This window comes from Grus americana, chromosome 14 (genome assembly GCF_028858705.1).
Source record: "Grus americana isolate bGruAme1 chromosome 14, bGruAme1.mat, whole genome shotgun sequence".
Classification (NCBI taxonomy): Eukaryota; Metazoa; Chordata; class Aves; order Gruiformes; family Gruidae; genus Grus; species Grus americana.
In genome coordinates this window covers 734,961-758,990 of record NC_072865.1, presented here as the reverse complement: position 1 = coordinate 758,990, position 24,030 = coordinate 734,961, and the positions used below count along the sequence as shown (strand labels likewise).

Sequence of the window (24,030 nt, the reverse complement as noted above, 5' to 3'; positions counted from 1 at the left end):
AAACACACAACTGAGCTGTGGCAGGGGTTGTAAGGAAAACTCTCCTGGATCTTCGTCACATCCTGCTCTCTCGTTAGGCCATTTGTCAGTAGGTGTGGGCAAGGCAGACCTCGAGACAGGCATTCAGCTGATAAAGCGACTGCAAGATACAGACACCATGAAATGCCGCCGGCCCGTGCCACGGCCAGTGCCTCGCTGGGGTGAGAGGCTGCCCCTGTCAAACCCCACGCCGCTGTTGTTGGGCCTGGCTCTCGCTGCAGCACACGGGCACGCTTCCCGGGGAGCGGCGGCGGCGACTGGATGCACTCGGCACCGGGGTGCGGGCGTCTCACCCCAGCACAGAGCCCACCGCCCCCCAGCCCGGGAGCGGGACAGCCGGGAGCCGCCGGAGCTCGCGGTGACGGCACTGCAAGTCGCACGGGGAGTCAGCCCCGGCCCAGCTGACAAACACACGCTCTCCGGATTTTCCTTCTTGTCCCACGGTGCGGTTGCTGTTGAGGCGAGCATCCTTGGGGATGAGCGGCTGGAGCAGTCGCTCCCAGTTTCAAGCACCGGGTGCAGAAAGCCGAGGCCAGGTCGGGTCTGCAAACGCTGCCCGCCCCGGCCACCACCACGCCAGCTCCCGTGCGGAGGCTCCCCTTCGGCCCCCTTTCAGCCCCCCTTCGGCCCCCCGGCACGCAGCGGGCGCAGGGCGTCCCATCTGCACTGCGGGGCTGCACGGCTGCCGCGAGTCCGGACTTGAATCCCGGCATGGTGTGGTTTCAGCCAGCGTGCAGTGCCGGGGGAGCTGAACGGGTTGAGTGACTTCAGGCTGTGGGAGGAATAATCGTCTCGGGTTGCTTCAGAGAGCTGAGGCAGCCAAACCGGGCGAGGATGGCTCTGCGGAGCGCCTCGCGTCTCTGCCAGGTACCGCCGGAGACTGTTTGTGTTTGAAGGACTTTTTATAGAACTGCTGTCAAAACGGGTAGAAAGCGAGCTTAATTGGGACCGATCTGAAAAACGGGGCGGCACGTAGGTGTGCGAGGGATGCGCGCAGCGAGCGGCTGCTTTCAGCCGGAGCCAAGCGTAAACAGGTCCAGTCTGATGTTTATCAGGGACTCTTATCTCCTGAGCTGGTAAATTTTTTCCTGTCGTGTCAGTTATGATCCGCAGACCGGGGAGCATTAAAGACAACTCTGCGTGCAGCCTGAGTAAGGCTGAGCACGCCTGTCCTGCTGCAGCCGGCGCTGTGCCGGCCGGCGGCAGGGAGCCAGCTCGCCCCGTTGGAGCTACGGGATCTGTCTGCCCAGCGAGCAGGACCTGGGGCTCCTGCCGCTGGCGTCGGCCCCAGCGCCGTCCCCTCACTCGTACTGAGTCACAAGTGACTCACTTCAAACTTGGATGTGAGCGCAGAGTATACATTTGCAAATTGGCTGGTGAGGCACTGCTTTGCAATGTAGGTGGGATGTATTACATACTCCAGCAGTCAAGTTCTGCTCTTTTTTCCCTCCGCCCTCTCCCTCCGTGCAGGATAGCTGTCTGAGCTCAGGATTTCGGTGCGGTTCTCGCGGGTGCAGGAAGGCGTCTCAGCCCGCGCCGGTGGATGTGGCGTGCGGATGGCTCCAGCTCCGCTCGTGACGGAGCTCTGCACTGAAGATGGATGATCTAGCTCTCCTTGACCTGTTGGAGTGTCCTGTGTGCTTCGAAAAGCTCGATGCCACAGCGAAGGTGCTGCCTTGCCAGCACACTTTCTGCAAGCCCTGTCTGCAGAGGATCCTGAAATCCCAGAAGGAGCTCAGGTGCCCCGAGTGCAGGACCCTCGTCCTCTGCAGCATCGAGCAGCTGCCCTCCAACCTGCTCCTCATTCGCCTCCTGGATGGAGTCAGGTGCGGACAAAACGTTACCAGGTTTGGCTCGATCCAGAGGTCGGGGGTCCTGTCGTCCCCTGCCTCCATCAGGAGAGTCCCCAGGGGGTTGCAACTTCATCAGCATCGGCTGGCGACAAATCCCAGGATCCACATGGAAGGGGTAAGGAGGAGCCACGTTCTTTACTCTGTCCGTGAGCATAGAAAGCTTTCTTCTTGTGTGCCAAGAGCTGGGAAACTTTCCTGTTAGCAGTATTGCAGAAATGTTTGAAGTAAGGGAGATTGTTTTATTTGCAAACCTGGCTGCTATTTCCTTGTGATATTTGAGTGTTTCGGGTTCATCCCAACCGTAATTGCCTTGCCTCTCGGCTTGCCCTTCTCCTCACAAAAACTTCACAGCAGCTCTTTTCCCCAGGAGTTTTCAGGTGCTTCCTGACTTGGGCGGGGGGCATTTCAGCCACTTCGACTTTTGAGCAATACAGTGATTTTTGACTGATTGTAATTAAATCAGTAATTGCAAAGCTGTAACTGTTAGAGGTGGGGAAGGTATTTCCTGTCACTGCACCTCAGTTTCCCCAGCCATTGAAGAGGAAGGAGAGTGCCTAACGATGCTTATGTCCCTGGCAAAATACTTTGAGGTTCACTAATGAAAAGTATTAAACTCGATTTACTTACTAACTTTATCCAGGGATGATTTACTAAGCTAGTTTTAAAATTCTAAGTTGTTTCTGTCATTTTCTTTAACAGTAAAAAAGCTTTTCTTAAATAACAAGGACATGCTGTTAGACCTGTTAAAGGAGCATGGCTCAGACTGAATTTGGGGTAGTGACTGACTTGTGGCTTCCCCTTTCCTGCACTATATTCCCAGATTTCCATGTCTCCCACCTGAACTATTCTTCTGTACAATGTCTCTACAGACCTCTTCACAATACTCAAATGATTGGCTCAAATGGCTGTAAATCTCAGGGCATTTTTCAGAATTGCAGACGATACACTTCCAGCAGACATAGGACAGGCTTTCTCACCCGCGTGCCGTGGAGGTCCGTACGTGGGGGTGATGCCCCTGTGTCCTGTGGGACACGCTGGCGTGTGCATCCCCGGGAGCCTCTGTGGCATCCGTAAGTCATCGGGGATGGATCGCGCATCAAACCCAGATCTCTCAGCAGCTCCTCTCTCAGGTTTTCCCACTGGGACGTGTGGCACTGTGGCCCTGAGACGTAGGAACTGGGTCCCTTTCCTGGGAGCCCTGCCTGGCCCACGGGGCCAGCAGGCAGGCAGGCAGGCAGGCAGGCAGGCAGGCATGCCCGTGCACAGAGGCAGGGCCTGGCCCAGGTGGGCACCGCGACAAAGCTGCCCTGGAAGAGCCCATCCACTTCTCCCGCGTGCACCTCTGTGGCCAGAGAATACGCTTTGGCTGAGATGGCTTGTAGCTCCGTCCCCACAGCGCCGAGCGATGCTGTGCGGTGGTGCTGGGCAGCAGGGGCGGGTGGCGGCAGCTCAGCCCGGGAGCGGTGTCCGTCTGCAGCGCCGTTGGGTGAGCGGTGGCCGGGTGGGATGGCCGAGCGGGGCGAGCGCGATCCGCAGGCTGCAGATGCCCCTCGGCAGCCCCCCACAGGGTCGGCAGCCCCCGCCGCGGTCACCCCGCTCCATCGGCAAGGCTGCAGCTCCGAGCGGCAGAGCCGCCGCCAGCGAGACCCCTCGCTGTGAACCAGCTCTCCGGGGCAGCTGCGGAGAGTTGCTGGTGCCGTTCGTGCGAGGTACGACCCACCAGACAGCGGCAGCTTCCAGCCGCTGCCATTACGGGCGGCATTTCAGCCGAGAAGGAGAAGGTTCGTCAGTTCTTCCAGCTGGACTGCCCCAGCCCCGGATAAAAAAGCACGAATATGCTCGTCTGGTTTTCGTCTCTCTCACCCGTTTCACATTTATTTTACCAGTTCTCAGGACAGGTAGGAACTTGCTGCTGATGTTATACAATGGCAACATCCATCAGCCTGCAGCTCCCAAAAGCATTTTAAGACCAAACTCCTGGGAATCGGCAGAGGAAGCGAGCGCGGGGTGCGAGGGCTGTGACTGCGGCGCTGAGATAGCCCTCTGATTGCCTGTGCCTCTCTGGCGAAGGGATATGAAAACACGTTACACTGAAATGCTTTTAGACTTAATTAGTTAATTAATTATAAAACGCTTTGGAATCCTCGGCTGCAAGGTGAAGAAGGCAGCGTATTAATCACGTTTTGGTGGTTTTAAACACATGCAGACGGGCCCAGGCGTTCCGTAGGTGCTGCAGTGGGATGGTAACGCGTGCGGACCCTCCCCGGAGGGGGCACGGCGCGGGGGGGCAGCGCTTCACCTGCACCAGCACGCGCTCGCCTGGACGCGCCCGTGCGCTGCAGAGAGACGGGGTAGTCACAAGGACGACCTGTTGTCTCCCTGCGCCGTGGAGCGCTTGAGTTTCAGGGAGTCATCTGAAGTAATCTGGGTGAGCAGAGGCGTGCAAACGACGTGACCCGCGGAGCAGATGCTTTTTGTGGCGTCACAGCGAGAACAGCTATCGTGCACTGCTGCCCCTCCGCAGTTGATGCCACCGCAGCTGCTTTCCTGGGCACTCTGAAATGCAGCGTTCATTTGCAACTGCAGTGCAAGGCCCTGTGCTCTCCAAAGAGAGACTGCCCCAATCTGCATCGTCTGCTAATTACCGCTAACGCTATACACCACTTCATGCTACAAAGCAAATAAAATTGACACGCACCATGCTGCGCTGCAGCCAGATACGCCATCAAAAACAGGATACAGAACGAGTTTTGTTTTTACCAAAGAAGCCGTTCTATAAATAAGCTTCCTTTACTCCATGGAGCTGAGAAAAATCACGAGTTTGATCAAAGTTTCCCTGCTCAGCAGAGATGTTTCCTTGCCAGCTTTTTGCTCTTCATCCTCACGAGCATCCACGAAGACAAGTAAAATAAATCCCCTCATCGCCAAGCAAGCCAAGAACTCGTACCGTTCCGAGGGAAGCGCGAGCAGGCCCCAGCAGAGCTGCTGAATTAGCACTAATACAATACTCAGTTGTCAGCCAGGAATTTCACAGAGCCAGTCCTTAAAAACCAGGGAATATTCTAATTACAGCCCATCCCAACCTGCTGCTTATTTGCTAGCATTTCAGTCAGTTTTGAGTCCACTTCCTCGGTGCTAACACGGGGTGGGCACACTCTGGGCTTGTGCACGGCTTGTGTCTGTGCGTCCGTGCAGGGACAGATGGGCCCCGAGCAGCCGCCGCGGGAGCAGCCCCTTGGGCAGGGCGGCACAGAGCCCGCCGCGCTGCCCCGTACCTGCTCCCGGGAATCCGGCCAGGCTTTGGGATCTTTAACATCTATGCAGAGAGGACAAGACTTCGGATTTTCAGGATCTCCACATAATAAACTGTCTGGAATTTAAGAATAAAAGGATTTGCTAGGAGGTGAATGCGTAAATAATCTACGCTGAAGCCTTTGAACTCTTAGGAACCGCCCCTGGCATGTGCCAGATGTGGTTACGTCTTGTGCTGAAGCATCCGTCTTATCTGGCTTCAGCCCCAACGTAAGCTAAACACGGCTTTGCCGCTGGTGAGAGAGCAGAACAATCGTGTGTGCTGAGGTACGCACAACACTCCCGTACTTCTCTGATGAGTCGCAGACCGAACCTGTACCCTACACATGGCAAAAATCCATCCAGGCCACTAAACAGCTACTTGGATGATGAACTTTGTCATGCAACAAATACAGGGCAGTGAGCCAGAGGAGAAAATCCAGGGTATGACAGCTTGCCTTTGGAAAACACAGACCACACAAATTTAACTGTGACTCGGGCTATTTTCTCTTTGCCTGAACTGAGCGCTGTAACACCCCCCTCCAGCATTTCATGGGAGATAGACAGATAACACCTCTATCAGGATAAAAATACACTGCACTCCAACGTCGCCACCTTCACACGGACGGCTATATATAGTGCCTGTGTCTTGGTATTTTCTTCTCCTCCAGAAACATCTCCAACTCCTTGCTGAATTTGACAGACAGGACTTGGATTGCTGGATCTTTTTGAAACCTTACTCAAAGCAACCTTCACGTTTGCACCCGGCGGAGGCAAACACGTTTTCTGACCCACTCGCTGTCCAAGCCACCCTCCCCACCCCCAAAAAAAACCCCAACAGTTCTGTGCAGTCACAGTAATGACCTCATAACACGTGTCACATCACCTCGGGCTGGACAAGCGCTGAACAGACGTTACAAGCCTGAGGACTCTGCACAGGCACGTTGGCTCTGCCTTCGGAGTTGGCCCCGGCTCCTTTTCCGCCGGAGAGCGGGAGCATCCTCTCGCCCAGCAGCTGCTGCGGGTGGTGGCCGCTGGTGCACGGCGTCCCTCAGCTGGAAATGGAGCCGCTTTATTTGGCTAAAAATTCTGTGTGGCCTCATGACCTTCTGGGAGAAAGGGCTTGCCCCAGTTCTCCTCCACAGCCACATCCCATCAGGGTTTGTCTCGTTCTAAAAAGACGCTGAGCGTGACCCCAGGAACTGGTTCCGCAGCGCTGGCTCGCGCCTCGCACAGGGTACCGCCGTATGCCTTTTTTCTCCTTTGCATGTAGTTTTAGCACTTTCATCTACTGCAAAGAGAGACTGACGTCACCTCGATACAGATTGCCTGACAATACGCACCCCAAAAGCCGTGTGTGCAACAACACCAGATTCAGGAGCACAGAAGCGGGAAGCTTTGCAGCAGCTGTAAGCGTTGCTGCAGCCGTGAGGAAGAGTTGGTGTTACGCACAGCCGGAGACCGAGCCATTCATTCGCTTCTGTTGGAGAGGGGCGTAAGGCAGAACCAGCCTCGAGTCAGGGCACGAGGGTTACGCCAGGTTCCCTGTGGAAAGCTTAAAATGAAAATACCGTTCTGACGGGATGAGGGATGAAACACCCAGTTGCACTGTAAATGCAAGGCGGCACCGTCGTACTGAAGCCAGGGCAGGATGGCGTGACGGGCGGCTTTGCAGAGGGCTGGGGCAGGTGCGTGATCGTCTCACGACTGTCCAAGTCATTTCAGCCACCGGCAAACTCCCCTCTGTGCTTTCCATGGGTGAATAAAGCTCCTTGCTGGCGTACTCAGCAAACGGCGTGGCAATTCCCGGCTGACCCCGTTAGCGGTGCCAGGAAAACGCACAGCGATAATTACCGTTCTTTGGCCGCAGCGGGGCTCCCAGCTGCCTCCCTGCGGGTCGCACTGATGCTGGCTCCTGTCGCCAGCGGCTGCCCCAGCTGTGCACCGCTGCCTGAAGCTCCCTGCGAACCGCGCTGCCGAGCACGGGCAGCTCTGCTGTCGCCAGAGATGGGGCACGGGGCCGCTCCGGGGCGATACCGCGGGGCGGGGGAAAGCCAAAGGACCTTCACGGCCAACATCCGGAGCCAGTTCCCCTGGTTTTACAAAATAAGGTACCAAGCTGCAAACACATAAAAGTGTTTTAATTTGTTACCAAGGCAATGAGTCAGGCTCAGATGGCAAGTCAGGAATAGAACAGCAGGGTTTCTCAGCCTGCGTGTTCACCTGCCAAGTGTCGTGGTCAGCGAGGAGGCTGAAAGTCTGAGAGTCCTCCTCTTCTCGCAGAGGTTCCCCGCTGGTGGCTGCCCACCGTCCCCAGGTCCACAAACCTGGTCGTTGGCCTGAGCCTGCAGTTTTCCCCTCCGAAGGGGAGGGAGAGGAGGCGGCACGTTCACGTGCAGCTCTGCCGGTGTGCCACGACCGGAGCTAAAAATCATCCTGGGAGAGGTGAGGCTGGATCTCGGCAGGGAGAAGACCTGTTCGCTGCTGCCATCTAAACCTCGTCTTGCTGTCCTTTGCTTCTCCTCTGCCCTTCTCAGAAGGAAGCTGCAGTGCTTGCTCTTAAATGCTGGACTTCGTTCAGGCAGTCAAACTCCATTTAGCATCAGGACTCCACTGTGCGAGGCACTGTGCAAATGAATAAAGAACCATAGCTCTTTTTTAAGAAAAATTTTTCCCTGTGAGCTTGTGAGCAGATATTTGAGTTCACCCTGATGTGGGGAACTTCCATTTCATTTTGATGCCAGGACAGGGGACACAACTTAGGAGGCAATTTTTAAGAGACAAACGTGTCCTTTGGCAACCCGACCATTTAAAAGGGTTTCCTTCGGGCCCTGAACAACTGATGGGCCTGGAATTTCTCACTGGCTTTGCAGGGAGGAAAGAGCAAGCCTCGCCTGTCGGGAAACTGCATCGGCCTGCGTGCTGCGTAACCGGGCGGCAGGGTCAGCCAGTCTCCCCCGGGAAATGGAAATACAGCAAGGGCAGAGGGGCTCCCGTCTCCAGCCCCGGCTCTGGGCAGGATGAGGACGCGCTGCTCCCTTTCCCAGCGCAGGGAGGGCACCAAATCAGCAGGGAGAGGGCTCGGGGCGGCAGGAGGAGGGAGCGGGACGCAGGTTTCCTCCCTGCACAGTAAACAGCCACTTCTGAGAACTGCGGTGCTGAGGCAGAGCATCATGACCGGGCACGCCGAGGGCTGACACAGTTTGTTTTCTGTGCGGCTTAAAACCATGACACACAACTTAACCACTGCCCGAGATTGCTGACTGCAGCAGAGACTAAAACATCTGATAGCAGAAACCATGAGTGGAAGAGGCGTGAAAAGGTTTCGTGCAGACACTGCAGCTCGAACACGCCGGTCCCTGGTCCCCAGCGTCACCCTGCCGTGCCCCACACCAGCCGCTGCCAGCCTCCCCTCTTCGCTCTCACAGAACGGCTTTTCAGGCCCGTCCCTGCTCTGCCCGCACCAAGGAGCGGGCGTCTCGGAAGCAAAGCCAGGCTCGGGTCCAGCCCCTGCCTTGCAGGTGCCCTGGCACTCCTCCTGCCCACCTAACTCTTGTGGTGTCACCCAGGCAAAGCGAAGCCTGACCCAGCACTGTCCTCCTTCGGAGCCATGGGGACGTTACTGACACGGGGCCGGGCGCTCCCCTCGGGGCTGGGTGCCTGCGGCAGTGCCGCAGCCATCGCTGGTGCAGCATCTGCTCAGCCTCTCCGTGATAGAAGCTGCTCTGTATTTTCTTTAATCATTTTCCCCATTTTCCATTTCATCTCTGCGTTACAAAGCCAGAGCGACAATAGGCAAGGTTCAGAAGTGACGTAAGCCTCGATGCGGTGGCACATCCGAGGGGTGTTAGGTAGCAGAGGGTGTAAGCACTCCCGTTCCCCGCTGCCATCGCCCCACCAGCAGCCGGGGATGCGCAGATAGCAGTCCTGGAACCAGCCCCAGCAGTCTCAGCGACAGGCTCTAATACCTGCTTCTGCAGGCTCCTTCGGCCGCTTTTCAGCTCTTCAGTCTGTAAATCACACCTGCTTACGACCGTAACTTAAGACGATGTTTTCCATACCCAGCCAAATCCGTACGGTTCACATCTCCAGCTTCCCCCGTGAAGGCCTGCTGGCCTCTAGCCACGACCAGCGCTGGCCTCGCGTCCCGGCCGACCCAAGAGGGAACGGGGCAGAGCTGGTGGGCTCCAGCACCGATGTGAGCGGGAGGGGACTGACTTTGTTCTCCCTGGTGCGCACAGTCTGCTTGTGCTTGGAAGATGGGAGGAATCCTCCTCAGGGGAGAAATAATGCAGAAACCACCCAGCTGTCTGAATCCTCAGAATATAATTGTATGAAGAGATTGAAATGACAAGTTCACTTTTGATGGTTTTGTTCTCTGTGACAAGGCTGAAGTTATCTCCTCTGCTGAAAAGCAAAAAACCAGAATTATAATGGCAATTAATTTACATTCAAATAGCTCTTTTCATCCAACTGGATCCTAAAGAGCCCTGAAACCGTGCTAGCTGAGCACACAAAGGAGACGATGTCGGGCTCATTCATCCCATCGCAACGTGGGCAGTCGGTGGCAGGATGCTGAAGGCGGCTTGTAGAAAGTTCATAATCAAAATGGACAGCAGTTGTTATCAATTATCTCTCTTTATGAAAAGCCAGCATGTCCTTTGGCGTCAGCACGTAGATGATAACCAGCTCTCCATTCACGGAGCGTAGATCACTGCCCATCAGGAGCGTGGCTGGGGCTGCGCTCCCAGATCTGTCCTGGAGTCACTCTCTGCCTCCGGGCCAGTCACTCGCACTGCCCCGGTGCCATCCCCAAGGAAAGCAGGGACAGCATTCCCACCATCGCCCTTCGCCTGCAGCGTCTCTCTCGACTGCCCGCTCTCCAGGGCAGGAACCACTGCTGCGCTTGTACAGCGCCCGGCACAGAGCAGCCTCCGGGAACACGCACTGTCCCCGAGGGCAGGGACCGCTGGCCGTCTCACCCTTGCCACCTTCCCCGCCTGCGCAACGGGGTCTGGACACAAGCTTTCCATTTCCGACACACATCGAATATTCTGATATTTCCGTGTGTGCTGTGGAAGAGCCTGTCCCTGGGCTTTTGGGGGTTCCTGCACTGAAGCTGCAGGCACCTCTGTGCAGAGATGGACAGGTCACCCTGGGCCTCAGTCGAGAGCAAAGACACTCTAACATTTCTTCAGCCACCCTGGTACACCTCTAGTGCTCACGTGTGGATCTTGGGCAATGAAATGTGCCCTCACCTATTGCATGCCATCTCTTCACACCGTGCGGTTCTTTAAAGAAAAGGAGACAGGCTTGGCAGGAAGAGCTTCCTCCACCCTTTGCTATCGACCCTTCTTTGCTCTCCGCAGTGGCAGGTTTCTGGGGGGGAGGTTCCTTTGACCACCTCAGTATAGTTTAATATTTAGGCTGTACTTGGACTCCTGCTACCCAGGCGTAGAGCTGGCGCGATGGAGTTTAGAGGCTCGCAGGATCCAATCCAACACCCTTCCCTGAAGAACAAGTCCCGGCAAATCCTGGCTCCAGCACTGCTGATGCCGTCCAGTGCCACACACGCGTGTGCCAGTCCCCTCTGACCAACACCAGTCCTGCTCCAAACGGCTCCAAAATAAAAGAGAATCAAAAAACACTTGCAAACCGAACCCACAGTACCTAGTGGGAGAAGAATCAAACTGGAAGACATCCAGGACTGGCTTTCTCTACTTACTGACACTATCCTAGAAATAAATTGTTCCTCTCAAGGAGGCTGCTATATGTTACCGAAATCGTGTATCTACAGGAGTATCGCTGCCTCTGAACAGCACAGATATTTATCTCTTCTGCACTAACAACGCAGAACGGGGTGGGAGGGGAAGGCGGCTCGCGCAGAGCATGGGGCCGCGCCGCCCCCCACCTGGGCCCTGCGGGCCGTGCGCCGAGGACGACCGTGTCTCCCCCCGCTCCATCTCCGTCCCCTCAGACTTTGCAGGTGACACAGCTGGGGCTGGCCCGGCTTGTCACAGCTCATTCGCAGTGTCCTGAGTCTGTTTCTGGCCAGCCGGCTTCTTCCAGGGTGGGACAGCCCTGCCAGGGCTGCCATCGCTCCAGCTCGGGGGGCCGGGGCTCCCCGGACATCCCACGCCTGAGCCGGTTCTCCTGGGGAACGGCTGCCTCCCTGCATGTGGGGCGACACCCACGAAACCCAGATCAGGATCAGGCCCTGGGTATTCACTGCAGAGACACGCGGCTGACGGGGGGGCCCGCGTGCTTGGGGCGGCTGTCTGCCTTCGAGGGACCAGGGCATTCCCTGTGCGGAGTTATGAAAATCAGGGCTGGGAAACCACCAGGAGCAGGCCCAAACCTGTCTGAGGCCATTCCTGATCCACCTGCAGCAGCCGCCTCGGCCCCACGGGGCTGCCTCTGCCATCGGAGTCAGCAGGGCGCGCGCCGAGGTCTGGGACCAGGTCAGGGACGGGGGTATCCGCAGCAGGCAGCACTCCTGGGGGTCACAGCTCCTGCCGCCCCCGCTTCGGCACGCAGTAAGTCCGGAGGAAGCACCCCTGGACATTAACAGCAACCAGCTAGTCCACGCTCACTTTGTCACTCATCCCGTGCGTTCATCTCTGCAGTCGTGGACGCTGGTGGAGTCAGAGCATCTGGGAAACGGGAGGATCCCATCGGACGTCGTTAGCTGTGCCTCGCTGAAGTCGTTGGCCGTGAGCCTTGCTTGGGAACGGGCGAAGGAGTGAGAGTCCCACGCGCAGGGATGTGTACGGCCCCGTCCCCACACTCAGCCCGGGGTATCGCAGGCAGCGGCTCGGTCTGCGCGGTCAGAGACGGTGTCACCGCGGGGCCGTGCTGCCCCTCGGGGTGGTTTGAAATGGCGTTGCCTGGGACAAGGGTTACGGGCGCTCGCAGCCTCCGTCCGAAGTCTCTCCCCTCGGCCGCGCTCCCTGGCTTTGCTTTCCTCCTTTTAATGTCTCTCCCTGGTGACCCCCACTCCAGCCAGCCTCACGCTCTTTTCTTCTTTTTTTTTTTTTAAATACCACTGCTATGAGTGCGTGGTCTTACATTAATCCACTGCCTATAAATGAGCTAGTTATAACTTCCTCATTAAGATAATTATAGTGTGCATTTCTCCCAGCTATGAAGAGATGCTTTGAATTGCTTCCTCACACACACATGTACATATTTTTAATGTGCTGCTTTGTTTTGTACGGCGGGAGACTCAGATGTATTGGATGGCTGCCCTAGCACAGCTGATGCCAAATGCCAAAAATAGTTTAAAAAAACAAAATCTTTTCTCCCCTATCGGCCTCATGTCCGTTAAGAATGGGAACAAGGCGTTGAGGTGCATCTGCCACGACCATCCCTTGGGTCTCTGGCTGCTGGAAATACCTCCGGGGGGCTGGTAACAGCAGGGTCACGTCTCAGGCACGACAGAGGAGAAAATGGGGAAAAATATTAGAAAAAATAAGGCAGCATTAGAAAAAAGTTACAACCAGCCAGAAAACCGAGAGGGGGGAAAGGCAGCGGTGTCTGTGGCAAAGGCACCGCAGGCAGAAAACGAGGGTTTCCTCAGCACCGAGCCCCACGTGGGGCTGGGCTCCTGCGCTCTCACTGCCCTCGGCCACTGGCTCTGGCGAAACGTCCCGGGGGTCTCCGTCTGCCTGAACGGTGTCGGAGGGCAACTTGGTGTGTACGGCATTCCCTTCTTCCAGTCAGCTTCCCACGGATTTTAGAGGCTCTCACGCAGGAGAACGTGAACGACTCTCCTCTCTCCCTTTTCTTTATTTAATTTAGCGCTACTGCTGTAGCTGCAGTATTGCGTGGCTTCACGGGAAAAGGCCCGTGCCATTCACCAGTGAGGCTTCTTCTTTGTAGGTGCTGCCTCTCTGCGACTGGGCAGCAGATATTCTGCACAAATTTTCAACAACCTTTAGCCGAGTTTTTCATAGAGCTTCTTGTAGTGTTTTCCCAACCAAATTTAAAGACAGATGCTGAACCCTGCAGCTAGGGAGCATGCCAACATTTGCAATATTCGGCTGAACATTTTGCTGCTGCTACCACCCTGCTAAAATACACCACCACCGTGGATTAACAGAAAGCAACTGGACATGCTAATGGGAGAAAAATCCATCAAAACAAACCAGGTTCCTCCTCACCTCCAGACCACGTCCTCACCCAGAAAAGCCTCTCCCTCTGCCCTCAGCCCCAAGCAAGCTACCTCCAGGCACACCTTGCCTTTATCACCAGGTTTAATTAGCACCCCAGTTTCTGCTTTGCAATTAACCCACTTTAAATAAAGCAAAACAGATGGCTTGCAGAGGATCTAACGCATCTAAGAGTGGACAGAAACCAGCCAAAGCCTGAGAAAGAAATCAGATTTGAGATGCTTAGCACCAGGAGGAACAATAAGCGACGGGATCAGCTGCCCGCAGAGGGATTCTGCTGGCTTCCCCCAGCTCAGCCGGGTGGTTTGCTGCAGGGTGGTGTAGCTGCTCTTCTCCGTCTTTCCTGCGTCTTATGAACGCGTGAAAAAGTGGTGACCCTGGTGTACATCTTTCTGCAAACTTCAGCTTGAGGATTCATTTTGTGAAAGGCCTGCGAAGCAGGAAAGTGCCCTGTACAGTAAAAACCACGTTGGCTGCTCCATGTGGGTAGATAAAGGCTTGGTTTATGAACTAAATAAGGTTGGGAAATCAATGGGATATTTTTGACTCAGTATCTGAACAGACAAGCAAAATTTTTTTTTAAAAAGCAACAAAGACAGACTTAGGAAAAAATTGACTTTGGCCTTAAAAATTTTTTTGAATTGAATGATTCTTTTTTTGATGAAATCTGAAAAACTTCATTTCAAGTTAATTTCAGTTGGTCCCAAACCAAAATGCTTTGTATTGTTATGGCTTTTTACAATCCTCCTCCTCTTTGTTTAAATTACATTGACTTTTGCTGTTAACAAAGTATTAAACCATTAGAAAAAATATTTGGGCAGTTACAAAGAACATACGATTTTGACAACATCAGTCGTCACATGCTGAAACAGTCCAGCGTGATTACAGTTTTTCCCTGTTAACGTGCATCCAGTCCAACACCACCCGCCCTGCCACGGCTCTCCTCACCCTCGTCCCTCCCGGCACAGCGGGGGAGGCGTGGGGGTCCCGCACCCCGTGCTGACCCCGCGCCTGCACCCGGCCGGGAGCTCCCAGTTCCCCTTCCCGGGAGCAGTGGCACAGATCAAAGGACCACCCACGTTATGATAATTCCTTGACAAAACGCCGGTGAAGGAATACACTAATGTTACCTTGTGAGTGTTCAAAATTACTAGCAAGCCCCAAAACACCAACATCCTGAAAATTTTTGATGCTAACGCAGCATTTGTATTAACTGTTATTCACTTAGATCCAGAAAAGATTTCTAACAAGTTTCAACAAGTGAATACAAGTGCTGTGCTCTAAGTGAGGGGTGAGATTGTGTCCACGGTCACTGCAAGCTCCGGGAAGCAGCCATGGGAAAGAAAACCAGGCTTGGGGGAAAAGCTGAGAACAGAAAGGGCATGGAAGTGGGAGGAAAGGGTTACAGAGGGGGTGAAGAAATGAAGGTTGTGACCATGGTTAGAGGAAGAAACAGCCCATCCATCCAGGTGCAGAGGGCCCCAACGTCACAAACACGCCTATCCCATCCTATCCCATCCTATCCCATCCTATCCCATCCTATCCCATCCTATCCCATCCTGCCTGGCTGTCAGTTATTTATTCCAACCTGCCCTCCTGCCTCATCCTTCTTCTTGCTGAAGAAAGAATAGTCCAGACTCTCAGCTCCCCGTTGTTTGTTCACTTTTCCCAGGTAGTAACAGGCATGCATTTCATTTCAGAGTTTTTCAATATATTTTCAATATATTTCCATAACTCGTTCTTCATGCCTTTTATGTTTTGCTTTATTTTGCTGTGCAACCATTCTCTCATCATCGCCGTACGTTTGTGCTCCTCCTCTACAAGCCCTGTTTTCGCAGTTTGCATGAGTCCTGTTTGTTTTCTGGTCGCTCCTGAGGCAATCAAAGGTCTCTCCCTCTGCTCCTTGTCCTTGTTTAACACCAGAAAGTCTTTCTGAAGGAGAACTGGCCCTCCCGTAATCCTCTATTCCCACAGTCTGTTTTTCCGCATGAGAAAGCGCGTACGTCCAGGCACAAGTTTGCCGTGAGAGTTTCTGTGGTCCTGGCACCAACGCGGTCCCTGCTCCCCGTACGAGCTCGGGGGACTGATGGAGAGCAAAGCTGGCCTGCGTCTCACCTTCATCACGTTCTTTTTTTCCAGCAACGTACTTTCAGTGTCACTAAGCCAAGCACATGGATTTACTACTAGCACAAATGGACAGACAAAATGAGTTAATTGGAACTAAACATTAAACTAATTGCTTCCTGTTTCAAAAGCTCTGAAGTTTTCCTGTTTCAAACGCAATACATGAAATTCTTCTCTTCTCGGTCCCTTTTTTCTACCAAGCATCGGTGTTTGGGAGTGCTGGAAGATGTTCTCTTCCCAAAGCCTAAATTGTTTCCATGGAAAATTTCATCTTTTCCACGCTTCAGGAAACTAACGTCCAGTTTCGCTCTTCCACCTTCCCGACCTCCCAAAAGTGGCTGATGGGGGGTGAACTCTGCAGAAATCCTGCCTGAGCCCTGGGCACTGATACAGGGGATTTGGGGAAATGGGTTTGTCTCCTTCCACAGAAAAAGGCAGGAAAAGCCTGAACGGGTCACTGGTACGCAAGCGGTCAGCGGCAGTTTGGTGATTGCAGCTTGGGAAAACCGCAGTGCAGGGTCCCGCTCACAAGGCCACGGCGCTCGGCAGCTGACAGACAAAAATGCACGTTTTGTCCACGGGCGATGCAGAGCCAGCAGCCCTAAACGCCATTGCCCCACCAGCACGCTCCCCTCCGTACCTGCCGAGCTGGGCTCTCGTGGGATGGGGCTCCCCGCATCTCGGCCGGCGGACCAGAGCTGAGGACGTGCTGGGTCTGAAGCACTCGGCCATGGATGGAGCTGCTCTGCCAGCCACAAAGGTTCTTCCTGCAGTTCCCACGTGTGACATTACAAATCCTAAAAGGTGGAGAGGGACAATCTGGATCTGCAGAGACTGGCACAGCAGCAGCAGAAAAGCCTCTAGTCCCTGGCTGCCCCAGGCACCGGCATCCCTGCTTAAAACTGATCAAGGCTCCGGAGCCGGGGAGAACCCTGGCTTCCCCTTTTCTGGCACGTATCTCCCGCAGCTGTGCGACCACCTAAGAGGCTAGAAATGGAGCTCAGCATTTGGGGTTCTCCCCTTGAAATTGAGGGCTGCATTGTGTCTGGGAGACCTGACGGCGGGTGAGGACAGGCAGCCCTGCGGCAGAGCACAGACGGCGGAGGTGCAGAGCCGTGGCTGCCTCCGCTGGAGTCACTCGCTGGGGTTTTTATCTCATCTGCCAGCACAGGAAGGGCAGGCAGGGCCCTTACACTACTTTCCTGTCCCAAAGTCAAAGATTCCCCTCTTGATCCAAGGAATCCTTTGAAGGAGACGCTGCCATGTCTTGGAAAGCAGACAGACTCCAGAAAATGGATCTGTTCCTTATTTCCACATTCCTGCCAATTGCAGTGAAGCTCCCACAGCCAGAAACAGCAGAACAGTTAATCAAAAGGGATTAAAGAAAATGAACCACAATGCAAGATGTTATTGAAGCCGAGAATCTGGTACGATTCAAGCAAAGAGCCGTACCTGCAGCTCTAACGGTTCAGTTAACAACTCAGAATACATACGGCTGTCTTCATGCCAAAGCCAACCACCGTTTGCCTCGAGCACAGAAGTCTCTCCCAGAGGCGCAATGTTGCAGCAGAGCCGAGCACTTTGTGTTGGTCGCTGTTTCCAGTTGGATACGAGACAGGATGGGCCCCTCACCGCGTACGGGATGGAGATGCTGCGCAGCGACACGAGCCTGGGCTAGAACGGCACCGGCAGGAGACTGAGGCTTCACAAACGCACACGAGGATATTTGTTCTTACAACTTTTATTTCTAACTTGTCTGCAGAGATGGTGGGACGAGGGGTCTGCTAGCAGCCCGTCCTGTGAAGGTAGCACACTTTCTCACAGCATTCAAACAAACGGAATAGAGTAGAGTAGAGTAGAGTAGAATACAATACAAAACAATACAAAACAATACAAAACAATACAAAACAATAGTTCCGTTGGAATGGACCTACAATGACCATTGGTTCAACTGCCTGACCGTGTCAGGGCTGAGCAGAAGTTAAAGGAACAGCACTTGTTCCCAGCTGAAGGGCCAGCAGAAGGACTGAGCTTAACACTCAGTGATTTGCATTTCATACCCAACCGCGATGTTGCAAATGGCAATAAAATAAACAAGCACAGGTTGCCTATCCGTTCTAGGACGCACACGCAGTACTCTAGTCCAACAAACGTGCTGAAGGTATCTCCATCTTGTCTTTAACACAAAGATCGAGCCGGTCGGTACTGCTGATTTCCGGGGTACGGGACCCCCCAAACGCACACCTAGAACCTACACAGAGCGCAGAAAGCGCCGGTGCACCTGCACTCCTCCCAGGAAAAACACCCCTCGGGCTGCCCTCAAGTTGTACCGCGTGGGTTCACAGCACCCAGGCCAGGGACGGCTCCGGGTGTATTCAGCCGTCTAAATGATCTGTTGTATTGCGTATTACATTGAGTTTTCTAGTATAGATAAGGGTCAGTAAAGCGGTTATTTTATGTGAACTTTGTAGTTTCATTTTGATGAGAGTCAATATGGTAAAGTTCCCTCGTCTCTTCTGGTTTCGGTATATCTCTTCTTTCTCCATTATACTGCAACAACAATAACATTAAGAAGCCTCTCTTCCTGTAACCCAGATTAAAGACTGAAATAAAGTCACGGTCACACGGTGTTAAAGCAGAGAGATAACCACGGGAGAGCAGTAACCTGCGCTCACCTTGCTCTCGCTGCGTTCTCCTCAACACGCACAGTTGGCCGCTGCAGGTGAAGGCCACCGGGTTAGCTGGACGATGGCTGCGACCTCTGGTCCTTCTCTGATAGAAATCCCTGGGTTCGTTACAATAGACAGTGTATTAGAGGAGACCTTATAGCAGGCAATAAGATCCCATGGGAAGACTAGTTTGAGGCATTAATTGTTTCTTAATATTCTTAAACAAGTTCAGCCTGCTTTTCATCTTGATACAAATTTAGCATAAGTATTTTGGAGCTTGTCTTCATCAGAAAAAGACATCAAGAAAGGATGTGGGTAGTTAATCCCAATAAATGCATGCTTAAGCCTTAGACCTCTGAATTTTTCCCAGTAATTACGAATGCTTTTGGGGAATTCTGTCTACGTTAAGCATCGCTGTCACAGACAAACTGCAAGGGCTGTTTCTCATCCCACAGGTCCCGCGAGCCAAGGCCCTGTACACCTACCGAGGACACAACCCCGGGGAGCTGAGGTTCAACAAGGGGGACATCATCGTGCTGCTCCGACAGCTGGATGAGAACTGGTACTTGGGGGAGATCAACGGGGTCAGCGGCGTTTTCCCAGCCAGCTCCGTCCAAGTCATCAAGCACCTGCCCCTGCCAGCACCCCTCGGCAGAGCACTCTACGGCTTCGACCTGAGGAGCAGGGATAAGACCGAGACCAAGGACTGCCTGACGTTTCACAAGGTAACACCACCCCGCAGCAGCCAGGGGCTGGGCTTCTTCTTTAGGCTGTACGGTGTTCTGCTGCTCCCCACCCCTGTAGGAGCTCCCCTCTGGAAATCAGTAAGGTCCCCAAGCCCCCTCAGCCACTGCCGACAGCAGTTAAACCCCCACGACCACCCCACGGGCACGCAAGGGCACGTGCAGGACGAGGGGTGTCCAGACAGGGATGCGAGTGCCCACCACGAGCAGCGACTGCAGTCTCAGCTTCTTGCCCGTGCTGCTGCTGCTGCAGAGAGATCTCTTAAAGAGACCGACTGACACAGTAAAGCAAACTGCTTCCAGGTCTGGGGGTACATCACTCGTGCAGGCTGAACGTGCCCAGTCTACTGGAGGTCTGCATTTGCAGAGCAATACCTGAACCTTTACTGTGTTTCCCTTTGCTCCCCAAAGGCTCCAGAGCTTGCGTTCACTCTGTTAGAGGACACGCTCTTCCGAGTAACTGCAGCTCCCAGGAAGGTCAGCTGTCCCCGTGGTGTCAGAGGGAGGCGAGGCACAGCAGAGCAGAGCAGAGCAGAGCAGAGCACGCTGCCGGAGGCATCAGTGTCCTCCCAGAGAAGTCACCTCTGCCTCCGTCCAGCTGGCAGCACAGATGCGATGCTCTCCTCGCTCTCGCGGGTGGGAAGAGGGGGCAGGAGGCGGCGGCTCTGGTCCAGGCCAGGTGCCCCCAGGGAGTCGGAGCTGGGCGTGGGGTGGCTGGCAGGGGGCAAGGGAAACCCAACGGCCAAGAGCCAGCTCTGGTCTCTGGCTAAGGGGAGGAACTAAAGAGAAAAATCAGTCCAGAGCAGCGCCGCACGCCACCAGCAGCTCTATAAACGTGGGCTTTCAGCTGGCTAGCGCAGATGCAGAGAGGCTGGGCAGCCAGCAGTCCTCCCTCCGTCATCAGGATTCACTTATTAGCAGGAGGCGCCTTCCTCGGCTTTCTGCCATCTGCGTTTGTTTCTTCTCTTTCACTCTATTTGCCTTTGTTTCACAGCTTACTCATTCTGTTTATTTGCGTTAGGAGGCTGTGCTCATCCCCACTCCCACAGCAAAGTTCATACGTGGGGAGTTAGCGCACATCTAAACCAAACACGCTTCTGCAAAGAGGGGAGAGCATCCTCCTGTCCCCCAGGTTTGTGACAGCGGCCGGTTGTCACCGTACGAAATGACAAAGATTGGGGCAGCCCCTTCAGGAACTCCCTTCTGCAGTAACCCGAGGCGGTGCCGGTGCCGGGTCCTGCCCCAGCTGGGCATAGCACGGGGTGAGCGGCGGGTGCCATCTCTCCGCAAACCACCGGCAGGAGATGGTTTACCCCTCCAGGAGCCCCGGCAGGCAGGGAACCTCAACACAGGGATGCTGGAACCTCGAGCGGATGACACAGGAGTTGCATCTGTCCAGCACAGCCTGGCCTTAGGCCAAAGCTCTGCTGCAGGCAGCTTGATCTAGCTTTTTCAAAAAAATGAGCTGGCTGTAAAACAAAACCGACAAAGCAAACCGACCGCCACAGCTGCCCGCTCTCGCAGGAGCGCTGCATGCTGCAGCTGGCTTCGCAATAGCTGCTCTCCCTCGCCGGGATACCTGCTCTGCATCTGCACGGGGTACCCCCAACTTTCGCCTTCGCCCCGCCTCCACGTGCCCTTGCCCTCCCTCGGGAGAAGGTGATGGCAATTTGGCAACGAGCCCACCTGGGAGTTTGTGCAGAGATTCAAGTGCAATACCGCACAGCGACCTCTTATTCTTCCAGGCAGTAGCCAGCAGACAACGTTCAGACACACAAATGGAAGCTAAGAGTCGCTCACTGCAAGGTTAATACAAAATTTCCACCAATTCAGAGGGAAACTTTATGCAGGTACTCTGCACGGGCGTAAAGGCTTGGGCCAGCGGGAATAAACCTTCTCTGACCCCCTCAGCCTTGCAGTCATTAAAATTTTAGCCCCAAACTTTGCACATTAGTTCAGAAGCGAGAAAACCGTAATTTTTTTTCTGTAAAATTCTCCTTACTTCCCCCCTACACATGTGGCAGATATCCTTAAAAAGATGAAATCAAAACATCTTAAAAGTTAACAAGATTTAATTCTGCTAGGTTGCTCAGAAATGTAGGTCTTTCCACAGAGATGTAGCTATCAGTCAATACAAACTAGCTTTTTTCCTCCGGAGTACGTCAAATACCCGCTCTCCAGCAACGTCAGGTTATTTCAGCTCCTGAAATAGCGATCTCAGCTTCTCGGCCGTGTGACACCAATTACCTCGACACTTACATAGGGGTTTTTCACCTGGTTTGTAGCTGAAATACCATTTTCATTACTGGTTGTGTGCGTGGCAGTTACAGAGGCATTTCCACACGATGGAAACCATCCAGCAAGTCAAAGGCTTTTCACGTCCTCGCCCTCAGACCGGTGTCCACGGTCCCGATTCAGCCACGCTCGCACCTTTAAATTATAAAACAAGTTTGAGCACTGCGCCGAGCGAGGGCAGACAAGCTGGCGTTTCAGAACACGTAGGTACCAGAAGCTGGCCCAGAGCACCTGATGGGGCCGAGGCTGTTTCACGGGGCCGCTCTCCGAAACGGCCTGTCCTCGCCCCCACCACCCAGCTCTCCCGCGCGAGGGCCGTGTCGCCGTGCTCCTACCCCGGGGTGACAGCATCACGTCCTCGGAGCCGAGGAGAGCAGAGGGAGAGGCAGGCAACGAAGCGGGGACCTTCCCCTCCTTCTGCACGCAGAGGGGACAGCCCGGCCGCCGCCGTGCCCACCCCACGCCGGTACCGGCACCGCCGCCTCCCAGCCCTGCAGACAGCGGGCCGACGGCTTTCCCTCTCCCTGGCTGGAATGAGGCGACCAGGGGGAAAAAAAATGCAAAATTCAGGCAAAACATCAAAATTGCATTTTGAAGGGGTTCTGTTGTAATGGGCTCTGGTGTAGCTCTGCTTGCTGGGGGATCTGCCCCGTGAGCCCCCCAGCTGTTTGCCGGGGGTCACGGTGGCCCCAGCCCCCCCAGCGCCAGGGCAGCGCGTCGCAGGCGGCGTTCCCAGCGCTCCGGAGGCCTTTAGGCCGCCCGCTCCCTGACAGGACTTTGTTAGCGCTGGTCTAGACGTTAATTGTATTCCTGCAGTTTAGCTTGAGATGCAGGGTGTAAATGGCACCAACGAGAATTCCTAGAAATAAAATTAATACTTGTGATCATCATAATTACAGCAAGCACTTCTTTGTGGCTATTTTATAAAAGGACACTAGTAAAACATCTTATTTGAAGCTCTAATATATTTTGTAAAATGTCTTTTCATTTAATGCAATCATTTTAGCTTCAGTGATTAGTTATTTAAGTAAGTCTGGCGTTAACAGCAATAAGTTCGTTAGGGCTGCATAAAGCCACCGAGGAATTAGAAATTAATTATGGAGAAGGCAAAAGATAGGTCTGTTTTGGGAGATGCACGGCTTTTCTCAGCTTTGACCCTTAGGCTTCTGCCCCAGTTTATCGCATCTCCTGGTGTTTAGAGAAGGCAGAAAAATGTTTCCGGTTTAGGCTAAAGTGTAATTACAGACAGAAGTGACAATATTGCTGTCTTACGTGTGTACATATGCACACACTGTACGGTTTTTAAGCCTTGCTTTAAGGAGTGAGGAGGAAGGAAATGTGAAAACAATCCCTGCTTTAAAGTGATAATGGCTGGGAGAGACCCGCACCTCTGCCGCGTTAGAGCAATCCCTGCTCATCCCAGGAGCCGGGCACGCTGCCTCACGCGAGGGGGGGGATCTCAAAGTTTTGCAATTCGTTAATGTCAGCAGTAAATCATGATTAATTCCTCTGGCAGTCACCGTGGTAAAAAACGTTGTCACCACATGCCCTTTGCTATTAACACCGTGTGATCAGCAGTTTCCAAGAAATTCTGTTTGAACGTTGCCCATATGCAAACTCAGGGCCTGACTCTTCCCTCATTAAACCCGCCGGTTAACAAGCCAGGCTTTTTCAGTGGAAGCAGGATCAAGCCACGAATGTTTAGGCCCACAGAGATGTAATTGGGTGGATCTAACTCTGCTGGGAAAGCCACCGCCGGTGAGGGTTCTCCGATGTGGAAAAGGAAGATGTGCCCAAACGTCCCTTCTCGTTTAGAGTTAAATTTATTGTAGCGCTGCTAGAGCCAGCCAGCTCGGCTCACACCGCTGCAAGGCAAAGGCCTGCACAGGAAGCAAAGCCTTCTGTCAAGCACTGGGGAGGGGCACTCGGCCTCGGTAACGTGTTGTCTAAGCAACAAGTTTTTCAAACCAATTTTAATTTTGCTGTCAGCTTTGCATCGGTAATTTTGCATCCGGGATTTGTCACTGAAAACGTATCAGGGAAATGACTGAGCCGCAAGTTTTTAAAGATTGCCTGTAACGTCATCTGAAATCTGCCCACAGCTCTGCTGCCAGATAGGAAAAGAGAGGAAAAAGGGAAAACTGAGCAGTCGCCGGGCTGTGCCAGGCATAACTTCTGACACATGCCATCGCGTCTCCCTTTGTCTCTTCCAGCCAAACACCACTGCAAGGCAGCTCCTGCAGACCAGCAAAAGCCACTGGTCCCCTCAGTTTAAGTGCGCATCCCTACGAACGGCGTCTCCCAAAGCGAAGGGCACAGACTCGCCAGCTTTCCCCAAGGTGCCCGACTCCAGGCGGAAGAGCCTGCGGCAGTTCTCCATCACCACCGCCCTGAACACCCTCAACCGGATGGTCCACGCGCCCGCGGAGCGGCAGGCGCTGGAGATCAGCTCCCCCGTGCTCATCAGCTCCAGCAACCCCACCGTGGCCACCCAGAGCAGCGAGAAAGTGGAGTTTCCCTACAGCACCCCTCTCCAGGTAAGGGAGCGGCGGCGCGGATGCTGCAGGAGCGGTACAAGTCCAAAATGCCGATCTTGGGTAGAAACACTGAATGCGCAGGCAGCAATTCGAAAAGCTAAAGCACAAACCTGCAGACAAAGCACCCGAGCTAATAGTGTCATTAGGGTATGTCATCCACATCAGGCTGCCTGGGATTTCTTCCCCTCCTTCTGAACTGCAAAGGTCTGTCTTCAGAGGTGAGGGCCCAAGGGAATTCATAAAAAGAGAAATTAAGTTGTTAGAGTAACTAAGCATGGGTAAAGCACATCCCCGTTCTGATTTCTGCC

General features: G+C 54.1%; 1 protein-coding gene and 1 long non-coding RNA gene across 2 annotated transcripts in view; one reads left to right on the top strand and one right to left on the bottom strand.

Moving 5' to 3' along the window:
* The first annotated feature begins 1,635 nt into the window (after positions 1 to 1,635).
* Positions 1,636 to 24,030, top strand: part of SH3RF2 (SH3 domain containing ring finger 2) — a 44,977-nt gene continuing 22,582 nt past the window's right edge. The window contains exons 1-5 of the mRNA XM_054842005.1: positions 1,636 to 2,007; positions 18,603 to 18,872; positions 20,034 to 20,070; positions 21,560 to 21,604; positions 23,391 to 23,722. Coding sequence (XP_054697980.1) covers positions 1,636 to 2,007; positions 18,603 to 18,872; positions 20,034 to 20,070; positions 21,560 to 21,604; positions 23,391 to 23,722 — 1,056 coding nt within the window. The remainder of the gene's footprint in view (positions 2,008 to 18,602; positions 18,873 to 20,033; positions 20,071 to 21,559; positions 21,605 to 23,390; positions 23,723 to 24,030) is intronic.
* Positions 17,398 to 18,723, bottom strand: LOC129212859 (uncharacterized). The gene is made up of 3 exons (XR_008579299.1): positions 18,633 to 18,723; positions 18,154 to 18,263; positions 17,398 to 18,028 (listed from the first exon to the last, which is right to left on the bottom strand). It is a non-coding gene; the product is annotated as an uncharacterized LOC129212859 (long non-coding RNA).